Below are 15,093 nucleotides of genomic sequence, written 5' to 3' on the forward strand. Positions count from 1 at the left end.
ATGGCTCGTCAATTATCATCAGTCATTCTGGTTGCTTTGACTTTGACCACTGCCCTGGCGGAAAACTTCCCATCTCGCACATCGGCGCCATCTGACTGCCCCCAAGCCGATCAGGGGTGCTGGTGCCAAAACACCTTTGCACAATGTTGGAGAACGTACGACCAATCAAGATTAACGGAAGAAATTGGGAGCAGGATTACTCGATTGTAAGTGCATACTATCCTTGGGTATCAATTACCCATACTTACTTGATGATAATAATTGCATCCCATTATCAAAATAACAGTAATAATAATCCTCAGCCATAATAAGTGTGGCGATGCCGGTAAATGGTAATAATGAAATGATGATAATGACGATGATGATTCACTAGCTCCCTCTTAGGGTTCTTAGATAGTTCTGTACTTGTCCCGTATAAATGTTCCGCAAAGGCTCTCACGTGTAACAGCCACTTGGGAATATTCTAGGTTCTCTATTAAATCGTTTAATTTGAGCACGTTAAGAACCTTAGGAACCCTCTTTATCGAGGGTTCCAATACGGGACATAAAAGTTTAAGTATATATGCACCTTTTTCTCCAAAAGAGTGTATTCAGATGATTATAATTATGATGATGATGATAATGATGATGATGATGGTGATTATGATGATGATGATGAAGATGATGATGATGATGATGATTGATAATGATAACAAAAAATATAATTCATAATTATGATAAATGACTATGATGAAATAATCGATGTATGTCATATCAAACATAGAATAATAATCAGTAAGATATTAATGATAATTTAATCAATTACAAAATATCAATGTCACTCAAAAACATCAGTTAATAGTTATTGGAGCTGATACAATAGCAACATACTTAATAGATTAACCCAAAATTAATAAAATCATCATACTTTAAGGACGCTTATCATCAAAGCAATATAGAAAAACATAATTCCTTTTCTTTCTTTAAATAAATTATTACCACAGAGAGTTGTTGTACCAGCCAAACGAAGAAGTTGTGACCTACATAAGACGTATGAGCGCCTTGAGGGAAATAAGGTAAGTTTTCAGTCACAACAAAAGAGTGTAAGACAAGAAAAAAGACTCGACCACTTAATTCATCTTTACAAATCTACCTGTTGAATGGTAATAACAGAATGATTTAAAAATAAAACGGTGAAATGGAACAAGGAATGAATAACCTATTGGCACGAAATACATGTATGTCTGTTTATAAATGAAATATTACATGAAGTCCTACAGATATTCAGTGGAAAACACGCTCCGCCGTTCGAAGTTCAAAAGGGTTCATCATCATTTTGAACCTCACGAGATAATCGTCTTGAATGGTTCCTGGACAAAGAAAAACACCATCTTTTCCGCGTTTTCTTTCCTGGCCACCACCTTAAACTTTCGATAATTTCACGGGAAAATAACTACGTTTTTATCTGTTAGAGTATAATTCTATTGGATATCACAGGTGAAAAAATGTAAATGGCATAGGGTTGGTGTTGATGCCACTCAAAGAGGCATCCACGACCCAGTCTTGCTCCCCCCCCCCCCCCCCATCCTGACACCAATTTGGCTCCCTCGTACTATATACAGATATACAGGCTCAGTAGCCGCAATTAATATAGTTGATTCCTTTGAGCTTTGAGCTTTATTCATCATAATTGCCAGAGTTTCATCGTTTTTTTTATTGTGGTGATAGGGCCGACCAATACTTTATTTTTTTTTCAAATAAAAAGCAAAGAAGACATTTAACTCCAGAGCGGATCAAATTGGCCCTATGAGTGGCGGTTTATATTCATTTCGCGTTCACACAAATCCCCCGTTGTACGAGTTTTAGACTTCTTTATTTTTTTCCGGAAGGGGGGGTGGAGGTGTATTTGGGCTTTTTGGACATCTTCGATCATCATCATCTTGAACCTCACGGGATAATCGTCCTGAAAGGTTCCTGGACAAAGAAAAACACAATCTTTTCCGCATTTTCTTTCCTGGCGGATGCTGTTCACTGTCCAATGGCAGTGATCCTCCGGGGAATTTAGGAATTTCAGAAAAATGCTTTATTTCGATGAAATTCTCGAATGACGATCGGTTTTCTGCCATAATATCCTATCCATTCTAAGTGTTCCCAGTCAAAGATATTATACTTATGATTATTGCTGTTGCATTCATTATCTTCTTCCTTATACACTTTACATGTTTCAAAATACACCCCTCACAGAATTTCAGAAGACGGAATGAGCTTAGACTGTTCTTGTGACCTTGTAGACGCCATGGATGATAAAGGGATAACACTCGTCAACCAGGATGAGCTCGAGATCAGTAACTGCCGCCAGCAGGGTTGGTCACGTGATACAATGACCGCCCGCCCTTTCCTTATCGATTGCCGTAAGTTGACAATAGGGAATTTTCGCACAGCGACGTACGGAGTATTTAATAGCAGAAAAAAATGTGTTGTTCAAATGCCCTACACGACACTGAACAACCCAGAAGTTTTTTGTCGAAAATTGGTAAATCGAAACAGTAGTATCGTCAGGACTCGGGACAAACGACACGATTGCAATCTTTTGACGGCTCCGAAACTTGTGCCGAAACTGCTGTTCCTGTTCATTCATTTTCGACAAAGACCTCCCAGTGATCTTTGTTATTTGAATCATCCGTACATCGCGGAACAAAAAGTGGCCTAGTATGAACCCTACGCCGCCAAACGTTCGAACTTATACGAATATCATTCTTGGAAAATGAAAAAAGAAATATTTTTTTTAAACCATCTCAAACTAGAATCTAGAGTTAGTGGCGAAATGAGCCCAAAATTTTTAAGGGACTCGATATGGCGTATCGGGTAAAATTAATAAAAAGTTGCGAGCTTTCGAAGCGAGCTAGCAAAAATTTCGGCATTATTATTTTTAAGAAAGTCTGTGATCATCGATTTGTACATAATATATTGAAAATAATATCGTATTTCACACTTATCCCTTTGCTTTTCTTTATTTTTTATTCTTGGTCGTGATTTTTTTTCAAGTATCTTTGAAAAAAAAGGCGAAAGACTCTGGTCAGTTGCATATTGACCGTAAGACGTATTACAAATTGAACATTTTTTGTACCTTTGCCACAACCTGTGTTGCATATTTTTTACAATTAATTACAGGCCGTTTTCGCATCCAAGACGACGACAGACGTAAGAGGAGAGAAGCTGATCAAGACAGTGACGATGTCAGCAAAAGGGCAAGTCCTCGGAAAGGCGACAAACCAGCTGGACACAAGCTCAAAGATCTTGCTCCTAAAGACACGCATCACCTTGTCAGCATCGATGATGTCGAAAAACACCCCGCTACCGATTTCTTCAACTTCATCTCGGGACATCGTCGGACTCGACGTTCAACAGATACCAACAAGGAAGTCTCGGACGATTCTGGACGAAGCGCTCGTAAAAAGCGTTACGGCAACATGAACTATCCACAACCGATGAATCAACCAATGGGCGGTGGTAACTACCCTGGACAACCACCGCAACAAAATTACGCTCCTCAAGCAATGGGTGGACCAGTAGGTGGAGGTGGCATGGGTGGAGCGGTGGGTGCAGGAGGCATGGGTGGACCCGCCGGTGGAGCTAATGGCATTGGTGAATCAGTTGAAGATGAAATGTCAGTCGATTCTGATTACAGTAGCTTAGAAGGTGAAACAACAATCAGTGCAAAAGGTATGTTTTACTTTTGTTGAAAATAATTTTTCTTTCCACCAAATATGTAGAGCGAGAGCAGCAGTTGCCTACTCTCGGAACTCGTTGAACACTTAATTATGCAGATTCATGATACTCATTTTGTACAATGCAATTTTTTTAAATATAATTATTGTAAAGAAATGAAACGAAAAACTCACATAAGGTACCTTGACCAAGGTACTTATGTATCTTTGGGGCATCTTAACAAGGGAATATTTAAGCAGGGAAAATGATGGGACTCTGGCTCATCGTTGGTGCACTGTAAAACAAATAATAAAAACACGTAAACAAGTTGGTATCAAGTAATGAATAAAGCATTTATATCTATTTGATGCAGGATAAAAGAGCACTGTTGATAATAAAAAAAAGTGCCTTGGTCAAGGGCCTTACCGGCTATCAAACCCCTTATGCAAAGGTCTCACCGATATTGTATTTTTTTTCATCAATGGCTTACATGAATTAGCAGAGTTTCAATGTACGTGCCCTTATTTTCATAACTGCACCTTTTAGTTCTCAACGACATAACATAATCACCAAGCAAGTGTTTTTTTTTTTTTTTTTTTTTTTTTAAATAGTACATCGTCGGTGGCTTTTTTGAGGAAGATAAATTCTGCCACTGTCGATTTATATTTGAATTCATGCCGAAAGTAAACCATATCATTTATGATTAATAATTGTTTCCCCTATACAAAAAAAAATCGAGCTATTTATTTTCTTTCACTGCAGTTATGCAGGACATTAAGGCGGTGCTCGGTGCCACGAAGATTGACTTACCAGTTGACATCAATGACCCCTACGATCTTGGACTTTTGCTACGCCATCTCAGGCATCATTCGAACCTTCTAGCGAATATCGGGGACCCTGAGGTCAGGGAACAGGTCCTCAGTGCGATGCAGGAGGAAGAAGAGGAAGAGGAAAACGATGCCGCCAATGGTGTCAGGGAGAATGTCTTGAACAACCTGAACGCAAATGCACCTGGACAAGGGGGCTATGGTGGCACTCAGGGAGGGACGTATGGCGGGCAAGGTGGGGGCGTGATGGGCAATCAAGGAATGGGTGGACAAGGTTACAATCAGGGTTATATGCAAGGGTAAACCTTCCGTCACATACCGGAAATGCGGATCAGTCTCAAGACGTTTGCAAGATGAAGAGACTGTCGTCCTTTAAAATGAAAATCATTATTTCAATTGGCTTCCCATTTTCTATTTAGTGGAGGAACAGAAGCATACGTTTTGCCTTGTCTCCAAAGTCAACCCTGAATTAGAACGACATTAACCAGTTGGCTATTGGAACCGGGTGGCCCTAGTACAAATCTTTGGTCAGTTATAGAATTCAGTAGTCAAAAGGTTAACATAATTAGTGGGATGACGGAGATGTGATAAATATATTGCTACAAAAGTAAGACGGGATTATGGTACAGGATGCTGGTGGGAGCACTAATGATTACAAGGAAATTATGAGAAAGTTCATCACATTTAAAAAGGAAGGACAGATAATGAATGGTGGGTGCGGGATATAAAAGCAAGTTTTCGCGGGGACGGATTCTACAACATAGAAAATCTTTGGGAAATGCCCATTAAATCAAATTAACAGCTGAAGGGTTTTAGTCGAAAATTGGTGAACAGGGGCAGCTGATCGTCGTATGATTATGAGCTGACAAGAAATTGCAAATATGTTGATTGAATATGAATTTAATACCAAACATCACTGTCAGGTACAATTACATGGAAAAGTACATCACATATGAATAAAACATTTAGTAATTGGAGCTAAAAGAATAGCAAGATGCTAATCGAGGTCCAGAGTCCAGTACGAAATTTGGTACTTTGATTTTTCAACGATTTTCGGCAAAGACTGATTTGTCATGAAGGGCTTTTGCGAGTCGATTTTCTATGCTGTAGAATCCGTCCCGTCGCGATTGCGAAAACTTTCTAATGACATGGAGCGGACAAATTGATATCCAATGTGGTTTCATTATTGCAATCATTGTACTGTATGAACACTGTGTAATGACGATCATTGTACGATGGTGGATATTTTTGTGTTGCCTTGAGTTATCGATAATAAACATGGATACAATTTTCAACAAATATAAGAAAATATGTCTGTGTTCGTATGACCTATAACTAGTGATATTTTCAAAACTAATTTTCCATATTTCGTTTCATTACGTCAAACCCCCGTTTGGAGAAAGACCGCAGTTCAGATTGCAATCTGCGGTTCTATACCCCTTTTTCTGTTTGGAATTTGAAAAAATCATTTCCAAGCGCCGATCAACCCTGATTGGCCAGGTAATCCCGCTGTCTCAATTTCTCCTCCACAGCTAGCCAGATTATGAGCGTTGAGCCAAGGACGAAATGATAAACAACAGCTGTGCTATTACGTAAGACTTCTCTGCCTGTAGTAGGACCTTCGGAATGAAATTATTGTATTCGATATTTAATCACGTTTTCAAAGGCATATTGTATTCAGAAATCCAATGTTAGCCCATTTTCAATTTCGAACAAAGAAAATCGACCTCGAAATTAGGAAAGTAGGGGGATAAAATGACGACATGGTTTGCAGGGATGCTACCGCGCTCACACATTGCCCATAGAGCTCTATGCATAGAGCTATTATGCTCTATGCACTGCCATATATCCATTTTGTGTGGCCCCCTACTGTGACTGTATATGCCGGGCTGTTGTTATCTTCGGACCGAGGTCAAGACACAGGTGTTTTGATACTGCTTGGGGCAGTAAGGGTGTGTTGTACTTGGAGAAGAGAATTGATGCGGAGGGAAATAGGGGTATAGTGTTACCAAATGGAGGTTTTTCGTCATGTAATGACGAAAAAAATACAGATTACATAAATTTGTTTATATATTAAACAAATATATCAGGCTTTGAGAAAGTATAGTGGAATTATTTATCTGAGGTCGGTATAGTATCCCTAAATTAGACCCCAAAAGAGCCAATCTGGAATAAAATTATTGGAAATGTTTTTTTGACTGATTTGAGTAGGTATGGGTGTCAACATTTACCAAAAAAAAGTTAGGAGGAATACGGGTTGGGGAAAGTGCTTTTTTTCAAGGTCAAAGGTCAATGACCTTTTTGTACATACTGTATAATGGTATCTTTGAGATGGAAAGGCGCAGGTTGGTGATAATGGTGTCAAAATGCACAAATTCTTACCAGAATATCAAATAGAATAAAATTAATGACCTAGAATGCACATTCACCTATAAAATTTAAGGTGAAAGCCTTTCAAAAGGTCAATGACCTTTTTTACATTATATACCATACCGTTTAATGGTATCTCTGAGATGATAAGGTACATGCTGGTGATCATGGTGTCAAAATGTACAGATTCTTACAAGAAGATCAAATAAAATAAAATTAAGTACCTAAATGCACATTCACGCATAAAGTTTAAGGCCAAAGGTCAATGACCTTTTATACTACATATACCATATTATATAATTGTATCTCTAAGATAAAACGGTGCAGGTTGGTGTTCTTGGTGTCAAAACACGCATATTCTTACAGAAAGATAAAATAAAATTAAGCATCGAGAATGCACATTCACCCATAAAATTCAAGGACAAAGGTCAATGTCCTTTTTAACATTAGATAATGATAATGGTATCTCTGAGATAAAACACTGCAGGTTGGTGATCTTGGTGCCAAAATCCAAAGACTTGTACAAGAAGATTAAACAACACTAAAATAAGTATAAAGAATAAACTTTCACCCTTGAAATCCTAGATCAGAGGAAATATATAATCTATATGATATAAAAATAACCAAAAACAGTATCTTTTGTGTTCATATTTTATATCTGAATAATGTAAATAACCATGGCTAATTTGTAATGAAAACATGGCGGTTTCATAATTTCGGTCTGAAATAATGAAGGCCATGGAGAATGTATTTAGGGGTCAGAGGTCAATGACTTTCCAAAATATCAGTGGAAATTAAGTTTAAAAAGTTGATAACCAAATAACACTTTTTCATATACTGCGATGCATTGCCAAAAGCACTGAAAAAATAAATGAAATCAAGTATATAATTTGAAATGATTTTTATCTTAAGTAGCAGCATTTAATGCATCATTATATCTAAATCAAGGTTGTCGTGTCTTTTCTCTCCAGCGATAGGCCACTCACCTCAATGCTATAATAAATACTATAAACTATTAGCTTAATCTTCTGAAAATGGATAGGACAGGTCTAACTCTCATGTCACAGCTAGCATCATCTGAGAGCATTTCCAAACAGCAGAGGGATGATGATGATGATGAAATGAAGGCCATCATTAGAGCTGCAGCTTCTGTCATATACATGTAGTAAATTATATATATATCAACTTCAACAAAGGTGAATTCCCGTATTATTAGTACCTTTCATCAGTTCATTGCGAGCTGCCAGAATCTCTTGTGATGCTAATGCTGCAAGACAAAACTTCATATCTCCTCTCTGCCGTACGTCACCCATGATGCTATTTCTACTAGGTATCAGTTTGTACAAGGATCATGTTTTTGGTCCAGAACAACTGATTGTTATCATGCACAAATTAGGCATATAACAATGAAATTCAAAAGGAGATAATAGCTTACAAGTACACATCCATCGACCTTACAAAACTCCTACAGCACCACTTCCAGTTCTTGAGAATCAAGCTGTGCAATTATCAGTAATAATATAGATCCTATCATCCTGGTCTGATATCCCTTGACAGAACGTTAGGCTTCCATTGAATGGGCCAGATCAAAGTCTTGAAAATGTCAGAAGGTTTTCAAGAGTTCAATTACTCTTTGCTGAAGTTGAGACACTTAACTTCATCTATGACAAAAAAAGCTGCAGCTCTAATGATGGCCTTATTTTAATTCTTCGTCATTGTCCCTTGCTAAATGAAAATGTTCTCGGATGATGCTTGCCATAAGACTTAGGCCTATCCTTTCCATTTACATATTAAGTTATAGTGTTATAGTATTGATTGTAGCATTTGAGGTTAGTGACCTATTGCTACAGAGAAATTAGTACCTTGATTTAGGTTTATAAAATGCATATCTAAATGCTGCTACTTTAGGTAACGTCACCATTGTCACCATTTCAAATTATATCACACATTATTTTTTTTAACACTTTTGTCAATGCATTACAGTATATTATAAGAAAAAGTGCTATTTGATCCAATTTTACCTCGAACTTGTATTTTGACATCATCATTGGTCAAGGATTCAACTATTAAATTTGTGTTCTTTTTCCACGCAGGTCAGTCTTTTTCCCATCAGAATCACTATACCTACATGCCACAATCACGTTATATCGACCTATTTACTTAAATTCCCTGACGCTATTGACATAGTTTGATTGACCTTTAACTCCTAAATATATTTTCGATGGCCATTTTTTCTCCTTATTTCTTTCAGAGTGAAATTATTAGACTTCCAAGTGTTCATTACAAATAGTTATCTTTCATTCTATTATTCACAAATAAAATGTGAATATAATGGATTAATTTCTTTTTTGGGGGAATCATGCATGGATATATAAATATTTATCAACTTTTGACCTTTGACTTTGGATATTGGATTATTCTGTATGATTATTTTGAGTCTTTTTTATCTTCTTGCAAAAATTGCTTTTTGACATCAAAATCACCAACATGTAGCGTTTTATCTCAGAGATACCTTTATACGATATATAGCCTATGTAAAAAGGTCACTGACCTTTGACCTTGAACTTTATGGGTTAGTATGCATTCTAGGTGATTAACTTTATCTTATTTGACCTTCCTGTAAGAATCTGGGAATTTTGATACAACGATCACCAACCTGTGCCGTTTCATCTCAGAGATACTATTATACAGTATGATACATAATGTAAAAAAGGTCATTGACCTTTGAAAGGCTTTTACCTTGAATTTTATAGTTTAATGTGCATTCTGGGTACTTAATTCTATTTTATTTGATCTTCCTGTAAGAACCTCTGCATTTTGACACCAAGATCACCAACCTGCACCTTTTCATCTCAGAGATACCATTATACCGTATATGGTATACAATGTAAAAAAAAAAGTCATTGAACTTTGAAAGCTTTGACCTTGAATTTCATTCATTTGGTGAATGAGCATTGTAGGTACTTGATTTGATTTCATGTTATCTTCTTGTAAGAATCTGTGCATTTTGACACCAAGATCACCAACCTGCGCCTTTTCATCTGAGAGATAGCATTATACCGTATATGGTATATAATGTAGAAAAAAGGTCATTGACCTTTGAAAGGCTTTGACCTTGAATTTTATTGTTTAATGTGCATTCTGGGTAATTAATTTGATTTTATTTGATCTTCCTGTAAGAACCTCTGCATTTTGACACCTAGATCACCAACCTGCACCTTTTCATCTCAGAGATACCATTATACCGTATATGGTATATAATGTAATAAAGGTCATTGAACTTTGAAAGGCTTTGACCTTGAATTTCATGGGTGAATGAGCATTGTAGGTACTTGATTTGATTTTACTTGATCTTTTTGTAAGAATCTGTGCATTTTGACACCATGATCACCAACCTGTAATATTTTATCTGGGAGATACCATGATACAGTATATTTAAAAAGGTCATTGACCTTTGACCTTGAAAAAAAGCACTTTCCCCAACCCGTATTCCTCCTAACTTTTTTTTGGTAAATGTTGACACCCATACCTACTCAAATCAGTCAAAAAACCATTTCCAATAATTTCATTCCAGTTGGTTACTAATTACGGGATACTAGTATGGCAATTACTATTTTTCCCGAGGGGCGAAGCAACGAGGGAAATATAGTAGCTTTGCCAGTCCAACCGAGGATTAATCAATAAATTTATTTATTGATATATTCATATTCCACAATCATCAAAGTACATTTCGTAATAAATCATTTTTATTACGAAAGTTAATAATTTCCACTATGCTTTCGAATGAAACGCCTGATATATTTGTTTTATATCCTACTTTTAATATTATTCATAACCAAAATCTATGCGCTGAGCTTGCAAAGTCGGGTTACTTGCGTTGAATTACCTACTCTTCTCCGAGCCACCGCGCTCAGCGGAACGCAGATTAGTGCCTGCGCCGACGCATCACGGGACTTGCCCGGGAGAGAGAGCTTGCTGGCCGGTGCGCCCAAGAGTCTAGCTAAATATCCAGTTTTCTGAGATAATGACGTCAGAATATTGGTATAGCGAAAAATATATCGAGGTCTGACGTCACGCAACATCATAGTTGAAATATATTTGGTCACATGATGCTATTTTAACCAATCACTATACAGGATTCAATCTATGTATAGGATATTAAACAAATATATCAGGCTTTGAGAAAGTATAGTGGAATTATTTATCCGAGGTTGGTCTGGCAATTACTATTTTTCCACGAGGGGCGAAGCCCCGAGGGAAATATAGTAGTTTTGCCAGTCCAACCAATATATCAGGCTTTGAGAAAGTATAGTGGAATTATTTATCCGAGGTTGGTCTGGCAATTACTATTTTTCCCCGAGGGGCGAAGCCCCGAGGGAAATATAGTAGTTTTGCCAGTCCAACCGAGGATTAATAATTCCCACTAGCCTATGCTTTCGAATGAAACGCCTGATATTTATATTTGTTTTATATCCTACTTTTAATAATTTATAACCAAAATCTATGCGCTGAGCATGCAAAGTCCTGTTACTTGCGTTGAATTACCTACTTTTCTCCGAGCCACCGCGCTCAGCGGAACGCAGATTAGTGCCTAGCTGCGCCGACGCATCGCGCTGGACTTGCCCGGGAGAGAGAGCGCGATAGCCGGCGCGCCGAGATATCCAGTTTTGTGAAATAATGACGTCAGAATATTGGTATATCCAAAAATATATCGAGGTCTGACGTCACGCAACATCATAGTTGAAATATATTCGGTAACATGATGCTACTTGAACCAATCACTATACAGGATTTACTCTATGTAGGATATTAAACAAATATATCAGGCTTTGAGAAAGTATAGTGGAATTATTTATCCGAGGTTGGTCTGGCAATTACTATTTTTCCCCGAGGGGCGAAGCAACGAGGGAAATATAGTAGTAATTTTTGCCAGTCCAACCGAGGATTAATAATTCCCACTATGCTTTCGAATGAAACGCCTGATATATTTGTTTTATATCCTATTTTTGATAATTTATTACAAAAATCTATGCGCTGAGCTTGCAAAGTCCGGTTACTTGCGTTGAATTACCTACTTTTCTTCGAGCCACCGCGCTCAGCGGAACACAGATTAGTGCCTGCGGCGACGCATCGCGGGACTTGCCCGGAGAGAGAGTTCGCTGGCCGGTGCGCCCGAGAGTTTAGCTAAATATCCAGTTTTCTGGAATAATGACGTCAGAATATTGGTATAGCGAAAATATATCGAGGTCTGACGTCACGCAGCATCATAGTTGAAATATATTTGGTCACTTGATGCTTTTTTAACCAATCACTATACAGGATTCAATCTATGTAGGATATAAATACATATATCATTCATGAGTCCACTGTGTCCCCTCTTCAAACAGTGGACTCATGAATAAAACAGCATACTTAACCATGAGAACTGGGTGGCGTTTCATGAAAGGACTTGTCAGACATTTTGTCCGACAGTTACCATAGGAATAGTGCCTCTCAGCCAATCAACATAAGGGAAAGATGTCAGATCTGGGGCCCGTTGCAGAAAGAGTTGCGTTTAATCGCAAGTCAGAAATCAATCGCAAGTCCCAAATGCACGCTGTTGATTGGTTGAAAATCAAGTTGCGCATGATTTTTAGAGTTGCAATTGATTGCAACTCTTTCTTCAACGGCCCCCTGACAACTTGTCGGGTGAAAATGTTGATGATGCTGATGCGCGCTTTTGTCACAGTGCGCCAAATTGACGCCTGTTACCATGGTTAGATACACTATTTTATTCATGAGTCCACTGTTTTTATTCATGATCCACTCTTCAAACAGTGGACTCATGAATAAAATAGCGTATCTAACCATGGTAACATGCGTCAATTTGGCGCACTGTGTCAAATGCGCGCATCAGCATTGGACATGTTTTATACACGCGCCCGATACGCGCTAAATTAAGCGTAATTTATACAGGAAATCTGCATAAACCATGGAATCAACCGTGGGTTTTCAAAACCACCTTTGTGAATTCGGGCCTCAGTGTCCAAAGTGTTGCGAGTTGGCTTGAAAATCGTCTAAAATGCGCCGAAAACATGCAAAAAGTCTGATAAAGTGATAATACCGTCTTAAATGCGAATGGTTCAGTATTTCTGCTGAACACTCAAAATCCATGTCATTTTCATCATACTCTTTAGAATTGTAGAGGACTTTATTTTGAAGATGTTAAAACATTAAAAATATGGGGTCCATGTGCTCGTTTTTAAACTATCAGTGTCCAAAGTAGTTGCGAGTTGGCTTGAAACAGCCCAAAATGTGCCGAAAACGTGCAAAAGTCTGATGATACCGTCCAAAATGTCTAAAATACGAATGGTTCCGTAGTTCTGTTTCCAAACATTCAAAACCCATGTCATTTTCATCATACTCTCTAGATTTGTAAAAGAATATATTCTAAAGGCGTTAAAATACTTAAAGTTTGGGGTTCATGTGCTCGTTTTTAAACTTTCAGTGTCTAAAGTGTTGCGAGTTGGCTTGAAATAGCCCAAAATGCGCTGAAAACGTGCAAAGTCTAATGCCGTCTAAAATGTCTGAAATACGAATGGTCAGTAGTTCTACTCCCAAACATTCAAAACCCATGTCATTTTACTCGTACTCTACAGATTTACAGAGGAATATATTTTGAAGACGTTTAAATATTAAAAATACGGAGTCCATGTGCTCGTTTTCAAAATATCAGTGTCCAAAGTATTGCGAGTTTACTTGAAACAGCCCAAAATGTGCCGAAAACGTGCAAAAGTCTGATGATACCGTCCAAAATGTCTAAAATACGAATGGTTCCGTAGTTCTGTTTCCAAACATTCAAAACCCATGTCATTTTCATCATACTCTCTAGATTTGTAAAAGAATATATTCTAAAGGCGTTAAAATACTTAAAGTTTGGGGTTCATGTGCTCGTTTTTAAACTATCAGTGTCCAAAGTGTTGCGAGTTGGCTTGAAACAGTCTGAAATGCGCCTAAAAACGTGCAAAGTCTAATGCCGTCTAAAATGTCTGAAATACGAATGGTCAGTAGTTCTACTCCCAAACATTCAAAACCCATGTCATTTTACTCGTACTCTACAGATTTACAGAGGAATATATTTTGAAGACGTTAAAACATTAAAAATATAGGATCCATGTGGTCGTTTTTAAACTATCAGTGTCCAAAGTGTTGCGAGTTGGCTTGAAACAGTCTGAAATGCGCCTAAAAACGTGCAAAAGTCTAATACCGTCCAAAATGTCTAAAATATGAATGGTTCCTTAGTTCTGCCCCCAAACATTCAAAATCCGTGTCATTTTCATCATACTCTCTAGATTTGTAGAAGCATATATTTTAAAGACGTTTAAATATTAAAAATACGGAGTCCATGTGCTCGTTTTCAAAATATCAGTGTCCAAAGTATTGCGAGTTTACTTGAAACAGCCCAAAATGCGCCGAAAACAAGCAAAAGTCTGATAATCCCGTCTAAAATGCGAATGGTTCCGTAGTCTTGCTCCCAAACATTGAAAAACCTTGTCATTTTTATTATACTTTGCACATAGATACTTTAACACCTGAATATTCAAAATATGCAAAAATTAATAAGGGTCCATTTGCTTGATTTTTTGCTATAGAGCTTCAAAGTTTACCCGAATGGATGTTCTTAAGAATTGTGCATGCAAAAAAATTTGTCATTTTTAGATCTCACGAGATCACAACAATGAGTTTAAAGCTCTATTACTCAGTCAAATTCATGAAAATTTCATCAGATTTCGAAATATAATTAATAATTGTATCCTTAAGATGGATAATCAATTTATATTGCTATTAATTGTTTGCTCTTTTAAGTCTAACAGCACTCTAAGTTCTTAAAAATTGCGCGAAAGAACTACAAGAAATGCTGTTCTTTATTCAAAACCTATGTCATTTTCACCAAACTTTGCAAAGTTGTGGAGGAAGGTATACCTAAGGCTAAGAGGTGCAAACATTAAAAGGTATGGGTTCATGTGCTTGTTTTCAAACTATCAGCACTTTTATTAGAGCAAATGTGCTTTTTAAAACACCCCAAAACGCGCCAAAAGCTTTGTATCTATGAGAGGAAAAATTCCTAACCACTCTACCATCAAACTAATGGTCATACTTCGTTGCTTTGCAGCACTACAGAATAAATAATTTTGAAATAGTGGAGGAATAAAAAAAACATGGTCCTTGG

General features: G+C 37.4%; 1 protein-coding gene across 1 annotated transcript; it reads left to right on the plus strand.

Annotated features, from left to right (window-relative positions):
• LOC129274054 (bindin) lies at positions 1–5,807 on the plus strand. Its single transcript, XM_064108503.1, has 5 exons — positions 1–206; positions 984–1,055; positions 2,224–2,390; positions 3,151–3,702; positions 4,450–5,807. The coding sequence occupies exons 1-5, from the start codon at positions 1–3 to the stop codon at positions 4,815–4,817; spliced, it is 1,365 nt and encodes a 454-aa protein (XP_063964573.1). The 3' UTR covers positions 4,818–5,807.
• The last annotated feature ends 9,286 nt before the right edge of the window (positions 5,808–15,093 follow it).

This window comes from Lytechinus pictus, chromosome 13 (assembly GCF_037042905.1).
Source record: "Lytechinus pictus isolate F3 Inbred chromosome 13, Lp3.0, whole genome shotgun sequence".
Taxonomy (NCBI): Eukaryota; Metazoa; Echinodermata; class Echinoidea; order Temnopleuroida; family Toxopneustidae; genus Lytechinus; species Lytechinus pictus.

What these genes read in the sequence shown, in the direction of transcription:
- LOC129274054 (XM_064108503.1), top strand. Translation starts at nt 1, where the DNA reads ATGGCTCGTCAATTATCATCAGTCATTCTGGTTGCTTTGACTTTGACC. An exon ending in CCCTTTCCTTATCGATTGCC is followed by an intron (nt 2,391 to 3,150) that starts GTAAGTTGACAA and finishes AATTAATTACAG; the next exon opens with GCCGTTTTCGCATCCAAGAC. An exon ending in AACAACAATCAGTGCAAAAG is followed by an intron (nt 3,703 to 4,449) that starts GTATGTTTTACT and finishes CTTTCACTGCAG; the next exon opens with TTATGCAGGACATTAAGGCG.